Source organism: Orbilia oligospora (assembly GCF_000225545.1).
Source record: "Orbilia oligospora ATCC 24927 unplaced genomic scaffold scaffold00109, whole genome shotgun sequence".
Lineage (NCBI taxonomy): Eukaryota > Fungi > Ascomycota > Orbiliomycetes > Orbiliales > Orbiliaceae > Orbilia > Orbilia oligospora.
This window is the reverse complement of record NW_011645666.1, coordinates 101,326-128,611: the sequence shown is the minus strand read 5'-3', so window position 1 is coordinate 128,611 and position 27,286 is coordinate 101,326. Positions and strand designations below refer to the sequence as shown.

At 45.6% G+C, this 27,286-nt stretch overlaps 9 protein-coding genes across 9 annotated transcripts; 3 read left to right on the top strand and 6 right to left on the bottom strand.

The window, feature by feature from the left end:
- Positions 1–619: 619 nt before the first annotated feature.
- On the top strand, positions 620–1,447 carry AOL_s00109g32 (uncharacterized protein; the record flags this gene model as incomplete). The annotated part of the gene is made up of 1 exon (XM_011126513.1): positions 620–1,447. The coding sequence occupies one exon, from the start codon at positions 620–622 to the stop codon at positions 1,445–1,447; it is 828 nt and encodes a 275-aa protein (XP_011124815.1).
- Positions 1,448–2,065: 618 nt separating this feature from the next.
- On the bottom strand, positions 2,066–3,169 carry AOL_s00109g31 (uncharacterized protein; the record flags this gene model as incomplete). Its single annotated transcript, XM_011126512.1, has 1 exon — positions 2,066–3,169. One exon carries the CDS (start codon positions 3,167–3,169, stop codon positions 2,066–2,068), a length of 1,104 nt encoding a protein of 367 aa, XP_011124814.1.
- Positions 3,170–4,218: 1,049 nt separating this feature from the next.
- On the bottom strand, positions 4,219–5,954 carry AOL_s00109g30 (uncharacterized protein; the record flags this gene model as incomplete). Its single annotated transcript, XM_011126511.1, has 7 exons — positions 4,219–4,228; positions 4,303–4,626; positions 4,692–4,731; positions 4,817–5,357; positions 5,433–5,519; positions 5,639–5,707; positions 5,871–5,954. The coding sequence occupies 7 exons, from the start codon at positions 5,952–5,954 to the stop codon at positions 4,219–4,221; spliced, it is 1,155 nt and encodes a 384-aa protein (XP_011124813.1).
- Positions 5,955–7,045: 1,091 nt separating this feature from the next.
- Positions 7,046–9,750, bottom strand: AOL_s00109g29 (uncharacterized protein; the record flags this gene model as incomplete). The annotated part of the gene is made up of 7 exons (XM_011126510.1): positions 7,046–7,234; positions 7,307–8,826; positions 8,885–9,026; positions 9,089–9,416; positions 9,489–9,505; positions 9,564–9,633; positions 9,704–9,750. The coding sequence occupies 7 exons, from the start codon at positions 9,748–9,750 to the stop codon at positions 7,046–7,048; spliced, it is 2,313 nt and encodes a 770-aa protein (XP_011124812.1).
- Positions 9,751–11,800: 2,050 nt separating this feature from the next.
- AOL_s00109g28 (uncharacterized protein) lies at positions 11,801–13,129 on the bottom strand (the record flags this gene model as incomplete). Its single annotated transcript, XM_011126509.1, has 3 exons — positions 11,801–12,075; positions 12,137–12,769; positions 12,904–13,129. 3 exons carry the CDS (start codon positions 13,127–13,129, stop codon positions 11,801–11,803), a joined length of 1,134 nt encoding a protein of 377 aa, XP_011124811.1.
- A 4,327-nt stretch (positions 13,130–17,456) lies between these two features.
- AOL_s00109g27 (uncharacterized protein) lies at positions 17,457–19,664 on the top strand (the record flags this gene model as incomplete). Its single annotated transcript, XM_011126508.1, has 3 exons — positions 17,457–17,988; positions 18,045–18,763; positions 18,825–19,664. The coding sequence occupies 3 exons, from the start codon at positions 17,457–17,459 to the stop codon at positions 19,662–19,664; spliced, it is 2,091 nt and encodes a 696-aa protein (XP_011124810.1).
- A 71-nt stretch (positions 19,665–19,735) lies between these two features.
- AOL_s00109g26 (uncharacterized protein) lies at positions 19,736–19,988 on the top strand (the record flags this gene model as incomplete). The annotated part of the gene is made up of 2 exons (XM_011126507.1): positions 19,736–19,864; positions 19,926–19,988. The coding sequence occupies 2 exons, from the start codon at positions 19,736–19,738 to the stop codon at positions 19,986–19,988; spliced, it is 192 nt and encodes a 63-aa protein (XP_011124809.1).
- A 2,071-nt stretch (positions 19,989–22,059) lies between these two features.
- AOL_s00109g25 (uncharacterized protein) lies at positions 22,060–23,265 on the bottom strand (the record flags this gene model as incomplete). Its single annotated transcript, XM_011126506.1, has 2 exons — positions 22,060–22,919; positions 22,998–23,265. 2 exons carry the CDS (start codon positions 23,263–23,265, stop codon positions 22,060–22,062), a joined length of 1,128 nt encoding a protein of 375 aa, XP_011124808.1.
- A 43-nt stretch (positions 23,266–23,308) lies between these two features.
- On the bottom strand, positions 23,309–25,318 carry AOL_s00109g24 (uncharacterized protein; the record flags this gene model as incomplete). The annotated part of the gene is made up of 8 exons (XM_011126505.1): positions 23,309–23,439; positions 23,509–23,872; positions 23,934–24,071; positions 24,134–24,429; positions 24,492–24,561; positions 24,641–24,668; positions 24,761–25,114; positions 25,254–25,318. The coding sequence occupies 8 exons, from the start codon at positions 25,316–25,318 to the stop codon at positions 23,309–23,311; spliced, it is 1,446 nt and encodes a 481-aa protein (XP_011124807.1).
- Positions 25,319–27,286: the final 1,968 nt, after the last annotated feature.

Sequence of the window (27,286 nt, the reverse complement as noted above, 5' to 3'; positions counted from 1 at the left end):
GGTGAAAAGCAGTCCATAGATGCATCTAGATGTGTCGATATATTTGTATACCCATTATACATATACACCTGCCTCAACTTTTAGACGCTTGACCGACCCCATTGAAGAAAGGCTGATGCCCGTATAATATAAACCTATGATGGTTATTTAAGGATCAAGAGATAATCCCTGCGCAGGCTGATATCGCCGCACAGCTAAATTTAAATCTCGGAAATCTGGAACCTCTCATACGAAAATATCGACGTTCCATTGTAACGAATTTGAAATTTTTGATAGAGTCTGCCAGATATATATTCATATTCGTCAGTTAAGATTTAGAATTGGGCGACCTTGATTTTATATATTTCATTGCATTTGTTATGTTGGCGTTAATTGGCGGGTCGAGCGATGTCGACAACTGGACGTCGGATATCGATACCGATTAATCCCAACTTCCAAGATCCAACATCACCAACGTCACCAACGTCACCAACGTCACCAACATCACAGCCGCCCATCAATATAACTTCCATTAACATCAACCTCCTCCCCTCCCCTTCCTAACACCTCACCAGGGACCTTTCAGAAATCACAGCCTTATCTGAAAAGCCTTTATCCGGGGCTCAAATCAAGCTTCACAATGACAACCGACACTACCCAACCATCTGCTCCGACTTCCCATCCAACCTCAACCTCGACCACCTCCGCCGCAGTCCCCATCCCAACTTCAACCTCAAACCCACATCCCCGCTCCGTACCCCTCGCTCGTACCTCCTCCGCCTCTAGCTCCGTAAGCGGCGGGATCCCAACTCGCCACCGCCCCGCCAACGTCGCAGAACTCCACCAAGAACTCGAACGTGAACAAGAAGGCGTTGTCAACCGCCTCCTCGGCCAAATCACTCGAGTCGCACAAAATGTCGCCGCCACACATCCCGGCACGAACCCGGATGACATTGCCGCAGCCGCAGTACCCCTCTCGGCTTCTCCGCAACTAGCGGCGCCAATCCATTCGGGTCCACCGGGTCACCATCATCACCCTCCAAGTGTTACCGACATGCCGTCTTCGTTCTCACCAGCGATCGGCCGTTCTCGTTCGCCTGCCCCGAGTGGTCATCATGGATATGGTGGTGGGTATCACCATAATACCTCGCATTCACGACACAACTCGTTGTCGACTCGTTCGAGGAACAGTAGTCGTACTTCGTCGCCATTGTTGTTGCCAGTTGGGATGGAGTCTTCTGTCTGGCCTCAAACGGCGAATGATCCTTTCTTGATGGGTGGACGTGATGAAGTTGCGTTTTACAAGGCCGAGACGGATATGCTGCTTCGCGAGAATGAAATGCTGAAGAGGAGAATCAAAGAGTTAGAGGACAAGGCTTCTGGGGGGGCTGAGGGGTCTACTTCATCTGCGAATGTCCCTGCTGCTTCCTCTGAGTCTAAGGAGAACACTCCAGCTGGAACTGCTTAAAGCGGTTTTGCTATTCATTCCATCATCCCCTTCTACTTTTTGCTACAACCCTTTACAAAACCAAATTTTCATAGACTTGGGCATCTCATAATATAAAAAAAAGAAAGAAAGAAAGAAAAAAAAAGACACCCATACTGGCTATGGTATCTCCATTACCTGTCTTTTGTTACACTTTACTCTCTTGGAAAAGCTGTTCCTTTGAAGCATAGGCGTGTGTGGTGGATTTCAGAAATATTACCTGTTCTTTTTCATATACCCTTTCTACACCTTTTTTCTGCACACTCTGTTTCGACATCCCGTTTTTTTGCTTTCATGTTTTCCCTTGAATTTTAGGCGTAGAGAGTAGGGGAGAAGGGGGGTTTCTTACGATGCATATTGTTACTATTCTTGTTACTAGACCATCTCAATCTGTTACCATCATCATCATCACCATCACCGTCACCATCAATGCAAATACACACAATATCATTCTTCTCATAACCCCTAAATCCTCAAGAACTGCCAATATGTCTCGTCCCTAGACGTACGGTACAAAGGAAAGAAACTATTCCTACTTGGTAATGAATATCCAAATTAACTTCCCAGAATGCGAACACAAAAGAAAGAGAGACATGTATTTTATATCGTCAAAACCCCCTCCATAACCTTCACCGCCTCCCCCTCCAAATAAACCTTCTTAACCCCCCTCTTCCCATTCGCATCTGCATCTTCAAGTAAAACCCTAACCCCAATATCACTCCTCCTCCCCATCTCCACTCCCTGCGTGACCTCAAACTCCCACTCTCCAACCCCCTTACCACCTTCCCCACTACCCTTAACAATCGCCAAATAACTACCAAGAGCACAAGCTGCACTTCCAGTAGCCGGATCCTCCCCATCACCTCTAAAAAACATTCGACTTCTAATCTTGATTTTTCCTTTAACCCCGTCCTGGATAGTTTCTTCGAGTATTGTATAACAATAAACCCCAATGAAGCTCCTCCCACCGGGTGGAATCGTAGCCCCCAAATCGGTCACCATATCCAACACCACACCTTTCCTTCCAACCTTCACCGCTTGTAAAACACTCACACTCTTAACTTCAACCAATGCGAACGTCATCCCGTCAACAATGGAAACCACGGGTATTCCATTAGCATCCCATCCTCCACTACCACTACTATTAGTAGTAGTATTAGCCACCCAACTCTCAAAAACATTATTAGCCCTCGCCACCCCCACCGTCGAATTCTCAAAAATCTCCCCTTCATCCCCCCCAAACTCCTCAACCGGCACCCCAACAATCTCCCCAATCCGTTTCCTACTCACAGTCCTCCCCCACAAAGTAATCTTATGCGGCGTATCAATCCTAACCCTCCCATCCACATCCTTTTCATACTTCAACCTCCCAGCCGGTATCAACAACTCTCCTTCCTTCTTCACTTCACTACCACCACCAAGGTACCACCCAGCCCCCACGGTGGGATGTCCTGCAAACGGTATTTCCTGCAAAACAGTCCATATGGCTATCTTCGTATATCCCTCGTTTTGTTGTTCGGGTCTTAAGGACGAAGATGGGTAGATGAAGATCGTCTCGGAGTATCCGAATTCTCGGGCGATAAGGTGTTCTTGGGTTTTTGATATGGTGGTGGAAGGGGGGATTGTGACCACGGCGAGAGGGTTGCCGGATGTTAGTGGCTGGGTGGTGAAGACGTTGAGGGTTACGTAGGGGAGTTGAGGCATCTTTTTAGTATGCTTATAATAGAACGAGAGCAATATAATGGTTTATGGGAAAGGATGATGGTAGAGAATTTGAGAGATGGCTGGGCTGAGCTATGTGCTCGAGGTTCTTTAATATTAGGTATATACGGTCAAGAGCAATTGAAGTAATTGTTGGATTTTTGGAAGCGTAAACTGCGTTGTAGACGTCACCGTCACCATCAACATCGACGAAGAAGTTTGAAGTCACAGAGTAAATAAAAAATATAAAAAAACCAAGCCAATGAAGATTTAAAATAATCCCCCAAGCCTAGGACACTTATAGGATTTCAAGTGACCCACGAAAGCACATCCTACTCAATACCTAATATACCTACTTCAAGCAAGTAGGCATCGTCGGTTGAGCCGAAATAATAATCAATATCCCCGCTCTTTCTACCATTGCATTCCAGGGCTACCTTATGACGAAAGCTTCGTGAAACCCAGGTAAAAACTTATCCAAACCCTAAATGTAGAAAGCAAATCCTTCACATATGAGAGTTATCGATATAGGCAGCAGCGTACCAGCTAGCTCATCGATTGTGCATGAGAATTAGTCATCGCATCGCTGTTTAGCTAGCCGAATACCGCTCGATACTCCCTGCATCTTCATCTAGGTATCTGCATGGTTCTCGAGAGCCGTGCATATGCTCCCTAGCTTTAGCCCTTCATAAATCCCCAATTGATCGGCCTGGACAAATATTTCTCTATCAATGCAATAGTATCTTTCATAGTTATGAAATAAATAACTGAAAATAAAAATATATTCACACTGAAAGTAAAATAAAAATATAACAAAAAAAAAGATGCCAGAAAAAAAAAAGGGTGAATCGATTATTCTGCTATGAACAAGAGGAATGAAGGGAAATGGAGAAAGAGGAAGAGGAAGAGGAAGAAGCCCATATAATCCAAGCGAAAGTACCTCCCAGTTTCTTTAGTTTCCCAATTCTATATTCAAATTGACATACGCACTCCCGATACATAACACACCCGTCCGTCTATAACACCACACCCGCTACCCCTTCTCGAGGCATTTACAGCTTGCTAAAAATCACACCTCCGTTAGCTTCCGCCTTTCCTCAATCACGGAAGATTATATATAGGGGCAGTGAACTTACTCAATGATAGCCTGAGCATACTCGTGTGTCTTTGCCGATCCACCAAGATCTCCAGTCAAGTACTTACCCTCAGCAAGGGTATCGAAGATGGCCTTCTGGATCTTGGTAGCGTGCTCATTTAGTCCCATGTGTTGCAACATCATGATCGAAGAGAACAACAGGGCAGTTGGGTTGGCGAGAGCCTTGCCGGCGATATCTGGGGCGGATCCGTGGACGGCCTCGAAGATGGAGCACTTGTCACCGATGTTGCCGGAGGGAGTGAGACCGAGACCACCAATGAGACCGGCGCACATGTCGGAGAGAATGTCACCGTAGAGATTTGGCCTGCAGTCAAAATCTGTGGTTAGTATATACGCACTTAATCAAACTAAGTTGTAGTGACGGCTTACATGACTAGAACCTTATCGTTATATGGTGTTGGGTCGGTAACTATTATCGATTTGCCTCGTTAGCAATCTATTTTCGCCCCCACCATTTACCAATCTTACTAGCGGTGATTTAAAGAGAAACATACCCATATTCAAGCAAGTATTGTCCAAAAGCTCGTAATCGAACTGGATCTCAGGGTACTCCTTTGAAAGCTCCTTTCCGATCTCCAAGAACAAACCGTCGCTCTGCTTCATGATGGTGGCCTTGTGCACAACTCTAACCTTCTGCTTGCCAACAGCGTTCGCATACTGGAAGGCGTACTTCAAAACTCTCTCGCTGGCTTCCCGAGTAATCAACTTGATACTCTGGACAACACCGTCGACAACGTGATGCTCAATTCCAGAGTACTCGCCCTCGGTGTTTTCACGGATGAGAACGGTATCTACGCCGTCGTAGGGAGTCTTGTATCCGACAATGGACTTGCAAGGACGAACATTGGCGAAGAGGTTGAATGTACGACGGAGAGTGAGATTGAGTGAAACGTGACCCTTGCCGATGGGGGTGGCGAGGGGTCCCTTGAGAGCGACAAGGTTACGTTTTATCGAGTCGATGGCAGGTTGGGGGATGGCTGTCTTGCCGTCGACGAGAACAGGTGTGACATCGATTGGCTCCCAGTCGATTGGAACCTATAAGAAAAAGAGTTGCCATGTAAGAATATATAGTCAAAGAGCGATCACAAGAGGAGCGGAAGGGCTGCTTACATTAGCAGCACTGTAGATATCCTTCACACTCTGCGAGATCTCTGGTCCAATACCGTCACCCTCGATCAAAGAGACCAAGTAGTTTCCCTGTATGCCAACGATGAATTAGTTCACGAACATCCTTGTTGTAAAATCTGGTGTATACATCCGAACAGTATCGGGATATATCCACCACCATGCAGGGAATTAAGAGGATTGTAACGAACATTTCCCTGTTTCTGGCCCTCGAAGCCACCGATCTTTACTTCGGAAGCGTATCCTCTGTTCCACGACCTCTGTGAAATAATAGTATATGAATTAGCTTTGGACTTATTTCTTTTGTTTTGTTTTTGTTTTCCATTTTTTAAATTTCTAGGTATATATCCGAGACTAAAAGAGAGAAGAGGGAAAATAGGCATGATGATATCATGCCGAGCGGGTGGGAATTAAAATGCATACCTGAGCAATGGCACCGGTACCGGCCCGAACAAAGGGTTGCCGCGACGAAGCCAATTGGCGGCTGGCTACTCTGAGATACGACATGGTGTATATACCAAGGATGGGTAGAGAGAAAGTGAGATGGGGACAGAAAGGTTAGATGTCCGGTCGAGTGGATGCCGGGTAGGGAAGAGATAGAGATAGCGAGAGAGAGAGGGATAGAGAGATAGACGGAAGCCGTGACAAGGAAGAAGGAAAGAAAGAAGGGAAAAAGATAGATAGAGAGACAGATCTGACGGGAAGTCTAGACTGGTACTCGGCGATGAGAAAGAGGGAGAGGAAGAGAGGAAGAAAGAAAATCTTGGACGGTCGACCGGGAGCGATAAATTTTGACGGGATTGACTTTCTTTGGATTCTGAACGTACCTAACCTAACGACTTGACTTGCCGGGGAGGGGTTTAACTTACGGCTGGTCGGCGTTTGCTGCATGAAAATTTCCACGCTGAGGCCTTCCCACCTTCCGTTCAGATGGCTCCCCACGTCGGCTTCCGAATCCTCCAACAACGTAATCAGATCCGGCCAGATAAGATGGCCAAGCCCGAACTTTGCGGCTTTTACGGGGCCACATAATGGCGCAGTGGGGTGGGATTTATATAGTACTATGTAAGTACTTCCTAACAAGGTATTTAATAAGGTAGCCTCACAGGAATAGCCCTGTTCATACTCTGATATATATCGCTAATGGAGTTGGAAAATGTAGAGTTAAAAGGATCAAGTCACAGCCTTTTAATTATTTACTTAACAAGGTGTATGAAGGGGATAGGAATGCGGGGTTAAGCATTTATAAAGGAAGAAGGGGAAGAAGAAAGAAGAAGCATTATCGTATGTCCATTCAACATAACCCGCCCGCCCCTCCGAATTCCATCGAAAAAAGAAAAGGAAGAACATATTATATCCATGAACGTAAGGGACCACAGGAGGAAAAGGAAAGGGACAAGAGAATAACGGGATAGAAGCAGGCAAAAAAAAAAAGGCTATAATGCAATCCGTTCACGCAATCCACACTTATCAAACAAAGGTGGCCGTGAATGTGAAAATGATAAAAGAGAACAAAAGATACGATTTCCGCCGAAGAAAAAGACATGTAGTAGGTGTTCTTTGAATGCCCACCCTCCTTTTTGCCCCTGTTCTTTCCTTTAAGCCAAATATCCAAGACGATCCCCATCCAACCTCTCCAAGTATTCTTTCTCTAGCAAGATATCAATACATTTCTTGATATCAGGAACCTTGGGTGTAAAGCGTGATTTGATCTGGGCGATAGTCTCCAAGACGAGAACAGCGTGCTTGAGCTTCTTACGAGACTTCATGATACGGACGATAGCAGACTGCGGGGGGGGAAGAATATGGTTAGTATTGGGGCCAATATACGTATGAGTGCAGGATGAATAGTGACTAACCTGCATAAGTAGTTTACGGTCCTCCTCAATGGTCTTGTGAGTGTCCTCAGTCTCCTGCTTCTGTTCCGCCCTGACTGCCATGTTCAAATTGACACGAATCTTCTTGCTCTTGAAATCAGTGTTCAAGGTCAAGGTAGTTCCGGGTCCGACCTTGCTCGATGCTGGCTCAATGTTGAGAACCTTGGCTTTGATAAACACACCAAGGGAAGGGTCGAGATAGTCACGGGAGAGGCTAGTCGTTGACTCGATATCCTCATAGGTATACGAGGTAGCGTCGTTGAACATCAAAAGAATAGCCATCTGATAAGTCGAAACGTGGAATGTGAATGGGACCTTCGAGCTTTTGGCGAACGTCGCTTTGACGTCTCCCTTGCAAAGGTGCCATAGCCAATTCAACTTGCGACCGCTGTGCTTCTGGAAATAAAAGGTTTGGAATCGGTCGTACGTCTTGGTGATGACTTGTGGGATGTTGAACGGTGTATTAGGTGGGGTTAGAGGCCAGAACGAAGTTCCCAGAACTTGGATCGAGAAATCGACCGCTGTCTTGAGGGACTCTTCATCCAAGGTGTTGTTCATCCATTCTTTGTAGCTGTCGTTAAGATCCTTGGAGATCTGCATATCCTGGAACATACGCTGGAGCTTGTTCGTGTACTCGAAACCGCATGCATCCTTGAGCTTCCCGATCATGCTGGTCTCTGCATCATCAGATGCGGATGTAGCATGAACCAATCTCTTTGCCAACATTCTTGAGTAGAACTTTTGGAACACATCCTTGTCTTCGACGTACTTGAAGACCGTCATTATACTGTCCAGCTTGCTCTCGAGGTCTGCTTCTTCTGCGGCCTTTGCACTCTTCTTCAGCAATGAGTCGGCGTATTTAGCCAATAACTCAGGCGACTTGGAGGACGCGGCCTTGCAGACCTTGTTCCTGTTCACAAATTCTCTGCAAGCATTGTCGAGCGATCGAACAAATTCGGTGTCTTCCTTAAAGGCAATCTTGACGAGGCTAGAGTATTTCTCGTGAACTTCGAGGAGGGCATCAACATAAACCTTTGGCTCCAAGTTATCGTCCGCGTTCTCATTAGCGACCTTCTCAATCGCTTCAAGGCCAGCCTTTCGGACGTGTGCCTCAAACTTAGTCCTTAAAGGTTCGAGGCCTTCTGTTATCCTAGATAATAGGTTGTACATGCGTTTTAGGTCGTCCTGGCGGTCGTTATTCAACAGAACTTGGAACTCGTCATGAAGAAGGGTCTTGTGCTCTTGAATAAGCACACGCTGACATGTTTTCATCAGCGGAATCATTATGTCCGGATGAAGATAGACGTGAACGCGTCCTTCCTCTTCGCTCAGGCGAGTCTCAGCCTTCTTCATATATTCGACAACGCTGTTTTCGGCAACGAATTGTTTCGATTCGAGTTGGTAATAAACGTTTGTGATTTCTAAGAATGGCTTCTCGAAGAACTCTCTGTAGACATCCAAAGTGGACTTGGATGAGTCGTTCTCATCAAGACCCAAAGAAACTGTAACAAACCGTCAGTAATGGAGAACCCGATTCTGTCAGACTTTTATCAAACGTACCGAAGGAGTCAACGATGCTCTTGACCATGGCTGTTTCGATAGTCTCGCCGTTTCTCTGCTTCTCTACGAGTTTGAGAACGCCATCCATAACGTTCTTCTGAACGCTATCAAAAAGATCGAGTTTCCAGCGGACAAGGTGTAGCTAAACGATCATAATGTCAGTCCTTAAACTTCAAATTTGAAGGGAAGTCTAGGGTAGCGTACAGTGTAGACGTCGTAGATGTTTTTCTTGCCTTCATCCATCTCTCTCTTAACCCAATGTCGATTCAAGTACCTAAACAAATGGTTGATATACTTGGCTGCTGTCGTATATCGGTCCCATTCCCGGATGTAGAATCCAAGTAGAGCTTCATCTGCGAACTGACCAGACTGCTCCTTCAATCCTGCAAGATGGGCGGTAAGGTAGTGAATCAAATTGTTATACAAGTCCTCCCCCAGCAAGTGAGCACCCCTATGGACACCGCCTTGGTGGTGGAGAGAGGTGCTACTCGAATTTACCGCCTTTTGGGATGTACAAAAGTTATGTACAGCACTACATAAATGTCAGTGGGGATACTTTCATCAAGCATGACTTCGAAGGGACGTTTTGATTCTGGAGCCTTACGTGTAAATTCCCATGTACTATAGGCATAATGTATTAGTCATGATCTCTAAGGAGTTATAGGGAGAAGATACATACGGCCTTCATGTCCATTCCTTGCTGTAAATCGTTCATAATCTTGGAGATTCCATTCTCCAGATATTGCCATCTAAAACCCAGACAGTCAGCACGAAGTTCCCAGCTATGGCTGTTCCGAGCAGCGTGTCGATAAAACTCACGTTTGCTCGAGATCCTCCCTGTTGGGAGTCTGCGGATGGAGTGGCATTTTGCTGCTGTATCGTTCAAATAGGCCCTAGTTGTTGGGGGTTTGAAGAAGAAGTTCTACGAACGCGTCGTGAAAGGCTGTGATGCTGGAGGATAAGCAGCCTTGCAACCAGCTACGGACCCGAGAGATCTAAGTACGTAGTAATCTGGAGCTGGAGCTACTATGGGAAGGGATGATGGGACAAGGTCGGCAGGAGCCGAATATCTAGGCCGAGAAAAGGTTTGACGTGTTAGAATCTTAAAGGAAAGAAAGAAAGAACGCAGACGCAGACGCAGATGATGTGAGTGGGAACTAAGACGGGAATGAAGTGGAATTTGGTGGGTTAGACGTGGGGTTCAGGATTGTCCGGAGATAGGTGCTCAGACAAAGGATCCGGGAGTTGATATCCAACGAGACAGATGAAGCTTCAACCTTGAGACCGTGTCCTTGGGTCGATACGATAATATTTTGGAGATATAGTTTACCTTTAGTCTTTTCTCTATTGAAACGATTTGGGGGATCCTGATGAAGCTGGACGTGGTAAGCTGAGCTTAAGTTCCGCGAGACAACGTGAGGTGTACGCCCTCTTGGATAGTGTTGCTCCCCTCGTCTGTTGACTCAATAGGTAACAGGCTTGGTAGCGAGGCTGCGAGTATTCAAAACCAGACAGTTCGTCAAGCAGACAGCTTGTGAAGCTGAAGAAGGCTTTGGAAAAGTGTCGATGGTGGGTGGGAAGAGATGGGGAGAGAGATCCGTAGAGGGTTGAGGTGGTGTAGTAGTAGTAGTCGTAGTAGCAGTAGTCGTAGCAGCAGAGGGAGCCGGCAGTCAGTCAGTCAATGACGGGCAGACTAACAACGGAGTGACCACCACTGACTGGTCTGGAGCAGCAAGCAGGCGCAACCAGAGAAGGATTCGCTCAACGCACGCACATTGGCCCACAGCCTTGCTCTTCTCTGCTCGATTTGACTCGACTCGACTATTTAACTCCCAATTAACTACTAGTACTATTATACTATGTACTATACTCCAACCACCGAGAACATAAAGTGCTATTTCTTCTAGCTGAGACACGTCTTTGTGACCAGGGTTCTCCAACCTGGGGGGTTTCCGCTTGTTACTACAAATTGACTGTTGGACGGAGCCCAAATGCAGGTGGGGTCAAACATCAAGGACCCGGGGCCATAATGGCAGAAATCAGCCTCCCGTCGTGAGCAAGCGCACGCGTCTATGAGTAACACCCCGAATTTCTAGGAACTTCGACTCATTGCATGGATTGTTCGAAGCCTTTGAAGCTTTGCAGGAAGGCCTACATTGGGTGAAAAGCCGTCAGACTATACTTACCCTCAGAACTCTGTCTTTGTTGTCACTTTCCGCACCCCGAAGGGCCTTTTTTATATATATGCTCTTGATTTACTGTGATTCTATTGGCCTATCTGGATAGATTCCAAAATGTCATGTTTTCTTGGTATTTGTTCGGCTATATTTGACATATGGTTCAAAAGATGATGGGTTATATATGTTCGTCAAGACGAATCCTCAAAATGAGGATCGAGATTCCTGATCTATGGTATTTGAGAGTTAAGATGTTAAGGTGAGAATGAAGATGGGAGCGAAAGTGAGAGTAAAAGTGAGAGTAAGAGGGAGAGAGTGAAGGGGTCACAGATGGGGAAGGGCTAATTTCAAGGAAATGACTTTGATTATCACAAATGAAAAAACATCTCAGTACCGGAAAATAAATAGTAACCTGAGATGGAATTGAAGGAAATGAGTGAACAAGAACGCCCTCGCTGATGTCGATAGCTCAACTGATTGATTACGTCCTGTAAGCCGAGGGGGAAGTACAAAGAAAAGAAAAAGAGACAACCACCAAAACGCCGGTGCAATGCAAGCGAACAGTTTTCGGAATGGGAGAGAGAGAACTCGGATTTAATAAGACAAAAAGAAAGAAAGAAAGAAGGAAGATAACGCCGTCTCCAAAGATATATTCCCAACAAGATATCAAAACAAGAAAAACAAAAATAAAAATTATCAATTAATGAATGTACTGAATGTAACTTCTGAGGGCGGGTTTTTAGGCGTTTGTCCTCGATACTCTTTCGACCAATCTGAATATGCTGACAGTGAAGGTGCTAACCCAAGCGCAGAGGGCGAGGAAGAGAAAGGATGCTAACGCACGCTGGCGGGAGCATATGGGCCCGTTGGTAAAAAAACGTCTGGCATAGTCGAATGTCTCTTCGTCTGGGGCTCCAGGAAGGGCAGAGCAACTCTGTTGAACGTCGTATAGGGTGTCGAAGGCAAGGGAGAGGTTGGCAGAATCGAATATAATAAACACAAGATCAAACATGACTGATTGGGTTAGTATATATCTGCCTTAGATTTCTAGAAGTTAATAGATTTGGCAACATACTTAATCGTATCTTGGCCTTGGCTGAACGTAGCCCTAACGGTTTCCCCGAATACTCGTCATAGGTGATATATATCAAATATACCAACGCGACCGTATCGACGACTATCGCAAGCACAGTTGATGGAAGTTGTGGTGTCCCATTTTTTTTACTGAGAACATATATGCTCGCCGAAAATGCCAATGCACAAAGAGAGAGGACCCAAATGATGGCTCTGAACGTCAATGGGACCATTGGGTTGTTCAGAAGGATCAGATGGAGTCTTTTGTACCAAATTTCCCTCTGTTTGGCACTGATACCGAATATCTCCCTCTTGGTGTTCTCCTCCTCGTCTTCTCCTTCACCCTCGCCCTTCTTTGCGAGCCATGGAGCTGAAAGTCCATCGTCTCCCCAAACAGCCCCACTTTCCAAATCCTTCCTCTCCGATGCCGAAGTAAAAGGTCGACCCGAAGAATGTTCTGCAAAGTTCCTCCATCTGCTGCCTTCGCCTGCACTAGCACTCGGGCGAGGAGTAACAGGTGTGTTCTCCCTTCGGTTATCCCATATCGACTTCTGGGGCGACTTATGCGTTGGAGGTGGAAGCACGGGACCCTGGTCTACCAACTCACCCTCATCTTCGTAACGTTGGACCCATGCTATTGTTGGGTAGAAATAAACATTAGCTTGAATGGTCTGACGTCGCAGTATACGTAATTGGCTTAGTAGCAGTATCGCATCGAAAATCGAATGCATGCACCGCGTAAATCAGTAACGAGAAGGGCAAACATACTGGGCACAGTCCTAACGGCCCGCCATTGTAATTGAGAATCGCCAGAAAATCGGGCACGTTCTGAAGTCGCGGCCGTAGATGCCTTTGTGGATTCGGAGACAGCTGAACCTTTAGAAGCACGCTTTGTGGTCGTGCATGCTCTGCCCGTCACGTTTGTCGAAGTGGCTGGTTGGACTGGAATTGGGAAACTGGATGGCGGCTGTGCCCGAGGAGCATCCTGCGCCATCGATTCGATTGGATTTTTTTTTATATATATATTAAATTTATTAAAAATTTCGAAAGGATATTCGTCGTCGCCGGACCCTCCTCTTTCTCGTCGCTCTTGATATCAATACTAAAATTCTCCTTTCAATGTCGGGGAGAAGTCGAAGGAAGACAGTTGACAAGAAGGAAAGAGGAGATGTTTGGGAAATGAGGACTTGGTGTTTTGGGGGTTCCAAGAACGCAGCCGGATGGAAATGGGAGCGAAATTGAGAAGGGGCACCGGCCTCCTTAGCTGGTTGGCTGGTTGGCTGCTGGCTGGCCTGTTCGTCAAAACAGGAAAACCTCCTCACCAAAAAGCCCAATTTTTCTTGGCGATGCAGCTCTGTTGCAGAGAAGTGGTTAAAAGCGATGCAAGAGAGAGAGAGAGAGAGAGCGAGAAAGAGAGAGCGGAAGCCTAAGACGACGACGATGGTTGGTTCGAGGTCGAGTTAGAGTTAATGCAACAACTAAGTAGCCTTTAACTTACCTAACTGAGTATTGAATGACAAGAAGAAGCAGACGATGGCGGGGCATTCCATGCATACGTTACATACCAAGCGTAGTTCAGGGACCAGTAGTTAGGGGGACAAGGAGGACGAGGAGGGGATTTATGGTTATCGTGATGAGCTTGATCTTTGAATTCCAGGATCGATCAAAAAGGGTATCACCAGATGCACCATAGATTGTTCGGTCGGTCGGTAATTTCAACTGGAATCTCATCTGATCATGGAATTATGACAGCATGTCGAGGCGTCGAGGCGTCGGCGTAGGCGTCTACGGTCGGGCCTACTTGCCTGATCCCCACGTGGAGTTAAACTTCGCTCTCGTTTGAGCAGAAAAGAGGCCATCGTATATATTACCAGTCAGTTGGTCGGTCGGTCGGTCGGTCGGTCGATATTAGCTTTCCGAGATGTTAATTAACCGAGTCGACATCTTCCCTGGTCATCTCCAATTCCCCATCTCGACCTCCCTGTACAGCTGTGCACCGTGGGCAGCTATAGCTAAGACAGGCCTTGTGATCGTGAAACACCATCACACAGACATCACGTTGGCTTTTGCTCAAAAGGAAACCACAGGAAATCTTCAACGTTGGGAAATGCCGTTGCTCCGAATTTTCAATCAGGCTATCCGCTGCTTTACGGCCGCAAAACCCTTACTTCCTGCAGGCACCATAAACTTCCTGCTTCGTTCCGGATGCACCTATCCGATCGAGTCTAAGATGACCCCGTAGACGTACATGCGGCGAAACTCACATACTATGTATATCTGTTGAATTATACCTACACAAACCGATGAGCGGTCCCACAGACCACAAACGATGGTAGGTCGACTTATTCCGTTCCCGCAAGGTATCGACCAGCCACAAAAGCTTGGTAACTAACGTGTTCATAAGCAACCGAGCCTGTTTCAACCTCGTTTACACGGACTGCTTTCCTTGGCCTAACGGGACGCTTTATATTGTACATTTTGCATGTACATTGGCGTCGGTATTCGAAGTGACGACCTGGTGACGTCTATCGGCCTTTTGATAGACACTTTCGATGGTGTTATCAGTGAAGGAGTTGCTTGTACCGCAGATAAAGCCTGCCAGAGTCGAACACCCCTTGCAGAAACATGGCAGCTTGAATGGCTGGTAACTAACCGATGACGAAATTCACTCGTTAGTTAGCGTGGGGACCAAGTCGCCGCGGCTAGCTAACTATGTGAGGGTGGGACGACGTACCCACAAATTATCTGCGAGAGCCCGTCGGTCTTTTTTTAGGGGGGCTGCTGAACGTGGGCACGACTGACAGATGGTACCGGTCCGAATGCCTGCCAAAGGATGCTGGTCAAAGTTACTATCTTTCCTTTTGCTGCTAGATCTCGTGCAGAAAGGCTCGCAGTGACAATACATAGTATGTATATTGTGAGTGACGGCGCACACACCTCCCCACTGGGAAACATCTTGCGAGGTGACAGTTTGCAGTCTTTTTTATGGTGTGCACATTTCCACGTCCTAGTCGGAAAGCAGACAGCTTCTCCCGCCAGCCCTAAATTTTCGACTTGCAGCCACAGGATCTACTTCAAGATAAAATCCCGATATTGGTGGTCTTGCACCGCACAAATATTGGGGCGATAATAATACACATGGCTACCGTTTGCTTGGATTGATTCTCACCGGCAGATATTTAAGCTTAAAGACGTCGCAAACACGAGGGGAGATCCTCGCCTTACGGATGTTCTTTTATCAAGGGAAAAGGCTTGGCCCTGCCGGTGAGAAAAAGGGTCCAGAAGGGATTTATGCCTCCTGCTTGCTGCAAGAGTCGATGCAGCCAGCAGCCAGCGCAAGTTTGGGGGCCAACTGTGCCTCGAGTATGGCCATCCTTGCTGTTTGCTGCTGACTAGTGTGGCCTTCGCACGGCTAGCATTTGTTCCGCCAAAGCTTATCAACGACACACCACTTTTTATGGAACTCCCTCGTCCAAAGATTGCAATGTAACCATTCGGTCTGGGCCCCGGTATGCACGTCTTGGGCCGGTGCCATTTTTAGAGAAGGGCCTTGGAGCATGGATGAAGGGAAAAAAGTAACGTTATTGAACGCAGATGTTGAAGTGGAAAAGTGTCGTGCTTCTCCGGCGGTTGATGACTGATACTATGTCCAAGGAAGGGGCTGAATGTCACCCGTTATTTTGCTATAAAAGATATATTTTTTTTCGGGCAGGCAGGAACCAAGGACTCCTCTTTTGAGGTTGCATCGTCTTGCACTTCAATTTCCGTGTTCTAAGACACGTGAGAGAAACATTGGAAGAAAGGTTTCTTTCAGGATGCAAAAATGGGTTTTATCGATGAAGATAAATCTTTTCTGCCCATGCTCTCTTCCTCTGAACGCAATATCCGTTCCTGACTAGATGGATGTTGATCCAGTCGAAGAGGCCTGGGTCTGCATCGGGATCCACAGCTGAGGAACCCAGCCCCGTCCAAGGCTATCGGCACCGTACGGCGGGCTAGTTGGTTGGGCAGTCCTCGAGAAGTCGGATCATATCGCAAGCCAACTGCGCGAACCCAATGAAGTAATCGTATTCTTGGGTTACTTCGGTGCTGATATAGCAACTTGTGAGAAAACCCACCACGGATGCATTTCTCTCCTCCTCCTCCTAGTCCCTCCTCTTCCTCCTTTTCCCTCTACTCGATTGTTTTTCTATCGACCTTTCGTTCTTCGGATCTCACCCCGACTTTCTAAACTTCAGACGGATTCACTCGTTTATTCGTTTTTCACAAAGGTACGTCTGCGGGTTTGGTTACACTCTTTCCGGCGTTTGTTCCTACAGCCCTCTCTGCTGCCTCTTACTAGTGCCTGTATTTTTTTTCTGGGCACAAGAGCTCAAATTGCACCTGCATGCAACTAAATATTCGCATTCGCTCTTTCCCACATATCTTACAATCCATTCCACCGCCCTGCGAATAATAAAAAGTTCCGAATGATAGCAGTGTAGACGATATTGTCGTCTCCTCAATGCAATGAAAGAACTAAACTTCAGGGGAAAGAAAAAATCGGTGTCACAGATCCCCTTGCAGTATTTGCCATAGTCATCCGGTCCGACCTTGAGCCTATTGAGGAAGCCCGCACATGGCAACGACATCACCCCATTTCCGCGTTGTTTCTTCACTATCTCGTATTGCAGTTATAAAAGTCCTCTATCGGTGATAAAAGATATGAATGCATGCATACCTCTACATGATAAGCTAACATTGCAACTTGACGTTTTATTATTATAAGGACTTGTCAATTCCAAAAAAGGACTTCTCCAACTTTTTGTCCTCCCGTCTCAGACGTAATTCTACAAGAAGCTTTTCTGCTGTACAACCACAAAGGACCCCCCGTTCCAAGTTCTCGACAACGGGAGGATTTTTGCATCACCTTAAACCTTCGCTCGTTTGTCAGCTTTTTCGAAACGAACCTACCGATAAGGAAACGAACTACTCGGAGTACCTGCAGTGTTCCGCGTGAAGAACGTGCAATCAACGTGTTGTATTTTTAACGACGCAGATGCGAGGTTTCGAGCTCCAATCTTGGTGTCCTTGAGCCACCTGCATTTCCCACACGCATGAACGGAATTTCCTTGCTGCATTTTATCGATCGCATGCTTGGTTGATCCCGTCGATCACGGACACATATTTCCCACACGTTTTTTTAATATTATATTTCATTTTATATATTTTTTATTTTAGGAAGATATAATTGGCAAGGGTATATAAAATTCAAAGAGGAGGATACGAATAAAAGAATTCAGAGGGATCCCGCCCATTTTACTGGGCTTTTACAGGCCTAAATGGCTACAATGGACGAAAATACGCCTCCAACCAACGGATCAGGATCTCGGCCAGCATGGGGAATCGACAATGAAGTCGAAAAGGCGCTTGAGAGGGTGGTAGACGTGGTGGAGGCCGGTCAGGAACGCCCAGAGCAGAAGGAAACACTTCTAGGCGACACTATAACAGCACCTCTTCCCGTACGGCCGGCTCCAGCCCCAGTTCAACCCCCACAGCAGAGCGTATGGGCGAAGAAGGCTACAAGATTAAAGAAACGAGGAGGTTCTTTTAGGAGCGAGTCGAATTTACCGCTCCCACCGGCTCCACCACAAGCGCACCGTCACTCCTATACACCAGTCGTTCCATCTCCCTTAAATCCGGCTTCTAGTGGAAGCGAAGATAGCGGTAGTGGAAGGCCGAGCCATTCGAGTAGTAGTATACATCAAGATGCACTTGTGGCGCCATCCGTATCCCTCTCGAATTCCCTGTCGACAGAAACGAGGCCGAAAAGTGGACATCTTTTGCTGTCTCCTGAACCGGTGATACCGACTGGTATGCATTGTTTACCCCTATTTTATCATTTTTTTTTGGCTAACTGTTCAATATAGCGTCTTTGATGGACTTGGGCCGCGAATATGATCGATATCCAGCCAGAACACCGAGGAATAGCATTATGCTACTTCATAAAACACCATCTGACACGCCCTCCCAAAGACATTCCAACCCACTATTAGGCGAAACATCGAGCGTTGAACACACATCTGAAAATACTGAGGTCGACAATGAAAAGCTTTTCGATCCGTATAGTGAATCGTTTACAAAACCTACGTTTCTTAATGCCGGTTTCCCGTTATACATGGACGAGAAGGAGGCAGACGATTATATGCATAATCCGGACGAGGGAGACAAAGAGTTGTCCAATCATTCTATCAAGGATATCGGATTACGAGGATTTTTGAGCTTTTGCTGCTTCTGGATCTTTGTTTGCGGACTCGTTTCATTGTTTATTGTTTTGCCGATTCTTACATTCACAGGATACGTTAATACGCCCGGTGAAACCGAGAACCCGCATGAGACAGAGTGGCAGATGCAACCTTGGGAGTTTGTGGAGACAAAATACTCATTTCCGATATTAGGCGGAATAAGAACTAGTATGGTCGATCCTGATACTCCGGACTTTGCGAAGACGAGAAAAGCGACCGATGGAACAACATACAAATTGGTTTTCAGTGATGAGTTTAATACCGATGGGAGGTCGTTTTATGACGGAGATGATCAGTTTTGGACCTCACCTGACCTTCACTATGCAGCCACGAATGATCTTGAGGTAAATATCGAGTCCATTTTTAGTATATTCTTGGTGCGAGATACTAATTTTTATGGCGTAGTGGTATGATCCTGATGCAGTAACAACCGCCGCTGGCACTCTAAGGCTCAAACTCGATGCATGGCAGAACCACGATCTCAATTACAGATCCGGCATGCTTCAAAGTTGGAACAAACTCTGCTTCAAAGGCGGCATTCTGGAGGTATCGGCATCGTTACCTGGACCTGGTGGTAAGATGGGCCTTTGGCCTGGTATTTGGACACTTGGTAACCTTGCGCGGCCCGGCTTTCTCGCAACTAGCGAGGGTACGTGGCCGTATGCATATGATGAGTGCGATGTTGGGATCACGCCAAACCAGTCGAGCACCGATGGTATCTCCTTTCTCCCGGGTCAAAGACTCAACAGCTGCACCTGCAAAGGCGAGGACCATCCTAATCCTGGTGTTGGTCGGGGTGCTCCAGAAATCGACGCTCTAGAAGGAAGTGTAGCTGGCGGTATCAACATTGGTGTCGCCTCTCAGTCCTCCCAGATTGCTCCTTATGACGCCTGGTACGTCCCAGACTACGACTTTCTTCAAATCCACAACCACAGTGTTACGGAAATGAACAGTTGGTGCGGTGGGCCTTTCCAACAAGCCGTTTCTGGTATCACGGCCCTAAATAACGAATGGTATGATGGGAAAAATTTCCAGAAATATGCATTCGAATATGTACCTGGAAAAGGCAATGGTCACATAACGTGGTTCGTGGGGGATGAACCGACTTTCACCATGAAAGGCGAAGCAACAGGGCCTAATGGAAATATTGGAGCTCGACATATTAGTCAAGAGCCCATGAGTATTATTCTAAATCTGGGTGTGAGTAATAGTTGGGCTTATATTGATTGGCCGGGTCTTGAGTAAGTTGGACATTCTTTGAATCCTTGAAAATTGAATTGATCGCTGACCGCCCACCCCATAGATTTCCTACAACCATGTATATCGACTACGTCCGAATATACCAACCGGAAGGCTCTGAGATGATAACTTGTGATCCTCCGGGTTATCCTACTACTGAATATATTAAGAAACACATGAATGCGTACACCAACCCTAATATCACCGTAAGTTCCTTCATTCCTATCCGATACTTACATTTGGAATCGAATCTAACTTAAAAATTAGAGCTGGTCAAAAGCCGGATATACGTTCCCGAAAAATACCCTAATGAACGATTGTTCGAAATGATCCACTAAGTTACGATACGATACCCCTTTTGTTACAAAGTTCTCCGAGCGAGCAATATCGATACCGCAACCCAAAAATTTTACCAGCTACGAATGATAATCCATAATACACATAATTAAAACCCAACAGAGAGACGATACATATGCGGTCCCTCACCACCATCACCACGACCACACCCTTTTCGCAATTGCATTTTCTTCCTCACATTCACCTTGAATCTGCTCCTCTGTTCTTTCGCAAAAACAAAAAACCGGGGAAGAAAAACCGGAGTTCTGGTAGTTTCCTTTTTTGGTCAATTAGGTCGATAACACTCGTCGACCTTAACTCCTGTATTTCCTTAAGGCGTAGCCTTTGTTTTATTTATTTACTGTTTTTTTTTTGTTTGGAAGCGTAGCCACATACAGCGGTTGTCTCTGGTTTTCACTTTTTCTTCTGTACCTTGTTTTATTGTCTATTGTTTAATGTCGTTATGAAGCCATATTGTTCCTTTCATATGCATTACTATGGCATGTACATATATAGATTTCGGACGAGGGGGATTCTTCAATTGTGAAGATAAAAAAAAAGGTAAGTTTTCTTTTGGGGAGTTTCCCCTGGCTCCCCCCTATTATTATTATTATTACTATCATTGTCTCTTGGGGCATTTTATCGGGGATAGCTCAGGGCGGGTACATACTTTTTTTTTTTTTTTGGATTACTATATACTTTAGTTTTTAGCCATGTTATTTTATGCATATTTCTTTCCCTGGGAATTAATGTTTGGTTTACACACGCACACACACACACACACACACATATGCTCTATGGCGGATATACACACAGGATTAAGGTGTGGGAACAAACAAAAGGGGGGGAAGGGGGAATGCACAAAAAAAATAAGAAGTTTATTTAATCATTTGATCAATTGACTGGTCCTTTTTTAATTTTTATTTATTTTTATGTATAGCGTTAGAGGGGAAGGGGGTAGGAGAAGTTTTTAGATGTCTTGTTTCGTTTTTTTTTTTTTTGGAGTTGAGCTAAACTAACTAACTAGCTTGTCTGTATATTGTGGTATGGTTTAGTCAGTACTACCTGTGATTACAATTGTTAACTTCGCACTTGGTCTTTGGCGCGGGTGAACTGATATAGATAGCTGGCTGGGATATATTTAAGGTTGTATATTATACCATGATTACTACAGTTCGCTGGCTGGTTTTCATCCCTGCTGTGCTGGGAAGGGAAAAAAGCTCATTCTAATATATAGTACTAGTATACATCATCGATCTTGAATGAATCCCAAATCGATCTTGAACGATATAAATTTATACATAATATAATTGGCTAAACTTCAATTGATTGATTGATTGATTTCTTTTTTTGCATGAGGAAAATGAATGCTAGCTATTCGTAACAGTAGATTGATTGATAGATAGATAGATATCAAGAGAGAAAGTAAGAAAGAAAGAAATGAAATGAAAAGAAATCACCAATGCATTCCCACGCCTACACCTTTTCGTGACTACCCTTCGTATCATTAATATATTACACAGACCATACTACCTAAGGTCTTCATGACGTCGTAAAAGGGAAACAAATAAAGTAAAATGGTAAAAGAAGTAAGCTTGCAGGGGGAAAAAAAGGGGTGAAAGATCGGTGAAAGAAGATCTCGCATGAACGAAAGAAAAATCAAAACCAAAAACCACCTTGCTCCACCGACGGAAAAAAAAAAAAAAAAAAAAAAAAATCTTTTCTTTTAGTTTCAACTAAATTCTCCACTCTTCATCTTTTTTTTGTTATGTATGTATTTGTTGAAAAGTCCATCCAGCGCTAATTGTTCCGATAAAACAAAAAAAATACAAGAATTGCTTTTGCGAGTTGCATTCAATTAAGAAAATTCGAAAATGTGTATGCAGGCGGCGTTACATACCCACTTTTACTTTACCATACCCACTTAAATCCCCTCTTTTAAATTCGAAAGAAAGAAGGGGGATAAAAAAGAATGCGCCGGCCGTTTTCGTCATATTTCGCCCCTCTCTGTTTCTTCTGGCTCGTTCCTGGTGGGACGCATGCCACGGAAGCTGCAGGTACGAATTTACTGGACGGTTGTAGTAGCGGCAGCAGTAGTTGCAATTGGGCTAGTAACTACTGGGGTGTCCGGAATTGCAGTAATTGGTGTTTTGGGAGTAGCAATTGTAACCGGTGTGTCTGGGACTGGGGTGACTGGTGTGTCCGGGACTGCAGTAACAGGAGTGTTCGGGACTGCAGTAACAGGAGTGTCCGGGACTGCAGTAATAGGAGTGTTCGGGACTGCAGTAATAGGAGTGTTCGGGACTGCGGTTACAGGAGTGTTCGGGACCGCGGTGACTGGTGTAGCCGGAACATCCACTTCCTCCTTCTCCTCCTTAATCACTACCTCCACGAAGCTAGGTTCGTCCACCTTCTTATCGACTATATCCCCTTCAGTGGTATCAGGGATGCTCTCCATCTCCACGACCGTAGTGGTAGCACTGATGCTACCTCCAATTCCAGCTTGACTTCCAGTCTCATCTTCATTATTGGTTCCCTTTGTCTTCCCAGTTTCTTCGCTACCGACAGTATCGATAGAACGTCGGGAAGAATCCAAGTTCCTCACATCGACCATTTCCAACCCATCGAACGATGAGTTACTCTTATGGCTTGCACTACCATTCGAAAGTTGTGCATATTCCTCTTCTGGGTGCGTTTGTGATGACATGATAGATGGTGTGGGTGACTTGACGCTCTGCGAATCCTGCTGCGGTGCGGATGTAAACGCCTTGCGACGCTTTTCTCCAGCCCAGGAAGCCCATGATGAAAAGTAAGAACTGGCACGAGATGGAATAGTCGTCTGGTTTTGGTTTTGATTTTGACTTTGACTTTGGGCATGGTTTTCCGGTTCCTTGTCCTTAGCGACAGTGTCTGATGGAAGAGGGCCTAAATTTTCCACAAAGATTCGTAATTAGTTCCGCCACCTCTTTAACCCCCATGACTGTGGTGATATCGAATACGTACTCGGCGTAGGACTGGGATCGTTGAGGCTGCTAACATCCGTTCTAATAGAACCAGGACGACTAGCCCTCAACCGTAGCTCCTCATGCGCCGCAAGCTCGGCATTTAACCGCTCCATCTCTTCAAGTTGTTTGGCCGCCGCATCTCTTTCCTTCCTGGCCTTTTCGATATCCGCCCAAAGCGTATTTATGGCAGTAGAAACCTTCCGTGAACCGGTAGCAAATGTCTGGGTAACTGCTGCCATCTTTTCGTTGATCTTGAGTTCCGCCATTTGCCTGAAAGGGAAAGTTGAAGAGGGATTGTGAGCGAGCTGGTTAGGGGAGGAGTGACTGGAGAAGGGTTGATGGGAGGGTGACTAACTGGTTAATTCTTCTTGTCAGATCCTCATACGCACGAGCGCCGGCGTAGACGTGGCGTGGAGGGATAACATCGAAGATATTGTCCTCTATACGACCTCGTAGTTAGTTACTAAGTCTAACCCTAGAAAATGAATGCCGCAAGGATTGCTTCCTACCGGTGAACTTTTCAAAGATCCGATAGTTTTCGGTCGTCTTCCAGTGGTGTACCCAATCAACCCCAAAGTCGGCAGACGGATCCCCATCCACTTCCGCTAGAAGGATAGCGTCATCCGCATGTCGTTCAACATACGTCGAATACTTGACCGAAGACAGCAATGCCAAAATGTACTCTTCAAATTGCATGCGAATGAAGTCCTCGCTACCAGTGAAGGCCATAGTTTTCGGCCGGGATGGGTCATTCTCATCCCAAGAGTCGACAACTGTCTGCGACAGACTGTTTATCCATCTTTTGTCCGCAGGTGTGAGAGTCAGTGCAGCTCTTAGAGATGACGATGTGATATTTAACGATAGATCGTCAAGCTGTGACTCCTATCAGTATTGATCCAAATATATATAACGTCGTTAGGTAAAACTCTCTTACATTGACGATAATATCTGAATACCGGTCTTTCTGCTGTAGTAATAGCGAATTTGTCGACCCAACAATATACGACTTCGTATGTTGGTCAGCCAGCATATCCAGCTGCTGTAACGGTGTATAAGGACCGAATAAGCTGCCCTAGGTCCTCCCAAAATCAGCGCTCCGTAGACCGTGCACAATTCCCATATAGAATCCCATACCTTTCCGAAAATCTGCAAAGGACATCCCATATACGCCAACAGTGAATGACGGTCACTTGTCTTCAAATCCACGGCTTTCTCTCTCGTTTCTTCATAATCATTCAACTCTGGGTCACTAGCATCCTGCAATTTTTCCAAAAGTCCTGGTATCAGCGATACTAATGCGAACTGGGTCATGCACAGCTTTTCACATGATTTCGAGCTAAAGAAGAGCATTTTCGGTTGCAGGAGGGCGCATTTAAAAAGAACGAGGGCGTTGTGACGAAATCTATAAATGAACTCGCGGAGTGAGAGCCCTAGAATCATGTCTGTATTAGAGTGTTAACGATGGATTCTTGGCTTTGAATTAGTGGCGTACCGAGATAGGTCTCACGATCAAATCCGTCATCTCGTCCGCATATCGATCTGACGAGACTTTCTCGGAATTTCTACACAGACAAAAGCAACAGTCAGCATTTGCGATTTCCACCCATAGCGTCCCAACAAAAAGGAGAGGATAATAAGCACCTTTATGATTTCCAAATCATCAAAATTCCTTCATCAAACCATTGAATATCAGCAAAGTTTGTCCCAACCAAAGGATCTTCTATCTCTCCATCCGCCTCCCCAGGTTTCACCCAAACCTACCTCTGTGCAAACCAGGCACTGGTAACCATCACCAACTGTTCCCTCAAGTGTCCAAAATAGACGGGGCTGTCGGTGATAACCACCACCGCCTTCTGAACAGTCGATCTTGTGACTTCTGCACTCCTCTCCTTCAGCAGCCTCGAGTCCAACTGCATAGTGCATGATATTCCGAACAACGAGCTAGCCGGCCGATCCCCTCTTGGTTCGCGCTTAAGCGTAAAATAGCTAAAGTCCTGTTCGAAGCTATGGGACCCATCGCAAAGAGCCATGAACGGGAAAAACGGCCATTCTGCATCGGTGCAGACATCATCAAGATCCTCATCTCCACCAAACCAGTGTTCTACATCGGGACCTCTATAGAAAGAATAGGTTAATGGGTTGGTCAGCCAGGGGGGGGGTATTTCCACTAATTCGGGGTTTCTATCGAAAGGGTATGTATATGCGGGGAAAGGGTTCCGAGAGTGTGTGTGTGTTGAAAGGGAACTGGACGTACTTGGCATGGTGGAATCCGACGATCGAGACAATTGGCGGGAAAGACTTTTGCCTTGGTTTGGTCATTGTTGATGGTCGATATCACTTCTGTCAGACTCGAGATCGAATACTCCTTGCCGGGGTCTGAAGAGGAATCTATGACGAAGTTGGAGGAAGGAACGGCCGGGGTGGGTGGGAGTTAAAAAGGTTTTGGGAGTCTATCGAAGCGAAGGAAGATTAATATGGTTTCTCGGCAGCCCAGAAGAGTTTAAAAGCAAAGGGCTGGAATAAGAAGGCTGACTAACTGGCAGTGTGGGTGGTAGTCCTTCCTTCCTTTCTTTTTTTTTGTTGAAGTGGTGGAATAGTGATATTGGAGGTTCCCGAAAGGATATTGAAAGGTAGAGTGCCGTTGACACCACTGGCTTCGATGACCACCACCACCACCACCTGAACTGCAGTTCTCCTTCCTGTTTTCTTTCAGCCGAAATGACTGGAGGGTGTGGAATGATTGATTCGGTGGCAATGATGTCGATTTTGGTAGGATGTCGGTCTATTCACCGCGTTAGTCCGGAGGGTTTAATCGAGGGAGCCGTTTAGCCAGTTGGCGACAGCTTGGGTGTTGGTCGTCGGTTTTCGACTCGGATTCGGACTGGACTGGGGGGGGAATCGACCTTTTCTTTTGACCTTTGGACCCTGCACAAACGGGCGCCCTTTTAAGATCAGCTGGGAAAGGAAGCTGATTTATACGGAATGCTGTTATTTAATATTCAAATACTGAAGGTGAGAAATAAAAAGGAAAGCAGGATTCGGAATTCGGGGAGGGCAACGAAACATACCAAGGCTCTAATACTGCAGGTTGATGGAATCGAGAGAGTGAGTGAGTGAGAGAGCGGACGTGTCGAACGTCGGCCAATGCCATCCAGCCAACCAGCCAGAAAGGAGTACTCCCGACTTAGTCTGGAAGAAGTCCGACAAGGGCCTTCTGGTCCTTTTTCTTGGCCGTTGCGCACTCTTGCAGCTGCATAACTCCCGATGCGATCACGAATATGCTAAGATAATTCAATCTATTTGACCCCATAGCATAGCATAGCGTAGTAGGTCATTGCGGGAACGCCACCAACTGACGGTCTAAGGCAAACTAGCCGGCATTTCTAATTCAGAAAAGGTTCCCCTCGATCGCCATCTATAATGTAGACTAGTACCAGTCGACAAAGCTATAATACTGTACCGAACTGGATTAGACTTATGATGCAGGGATTATGGATCGAAGGATTGTTTCGAAACAAATTCCAACATCCTCCATTCCCAATACTGTGTTGATTTCCATTACTCTAATTACTTCGAGTCTATATTTAATATATTTACTATCGAGGTATGTAACTAGCTTTTAACTTTGGCTTCTTTCGGTGGCTCCCTTCTTAAAACTTCCGATATCGGTTTTAGATTCTCCTCCGATAATAAATTTTATCATTTTGGAGTAGTACACGATGATATCGTTTCAACCGAATTCAGCCCTACTCGACTCGTTCGCTCGAAGTCTATAAATCATAACCTTATTTCACAGCTTCTCAGTGAGTTTAATTTATGTTTTTTTTTATAATTTCTAAACTTTAAAGTTTTATTTCACTTTTGCTAAGCTTCTGGAGTGATGCATCACAGACCCATAACCATAATGTCCCATAACCTTTTTTTGTTTTTTGTTTTGGTATATTTGTTATTCAGCTTAGTATATAATTCTGTCATTTTAGAAGAAAGATATATTAAATCATTTATCAAATTTCAATTTCAATGCGCCTTATCCGTAATTGTCCCCATAAGCTAAGTACTTAGTTTTCTAATGAAACCTGTTTCCAGTCAGTTAACAAAAACCTTATCTCTAAAAAGAACATTTTCACAGCGGATGTTGTGCAATATAAACAAATACCGCTTATGCGGACAATCGATATCAATCCAATAAAACGAAGGTCCCCTGCATACAAAGGTATACGCACCAGATATACATCAACATCGATATCAAATATATATTAATACCGACCCATACGTCCACACCCGTAC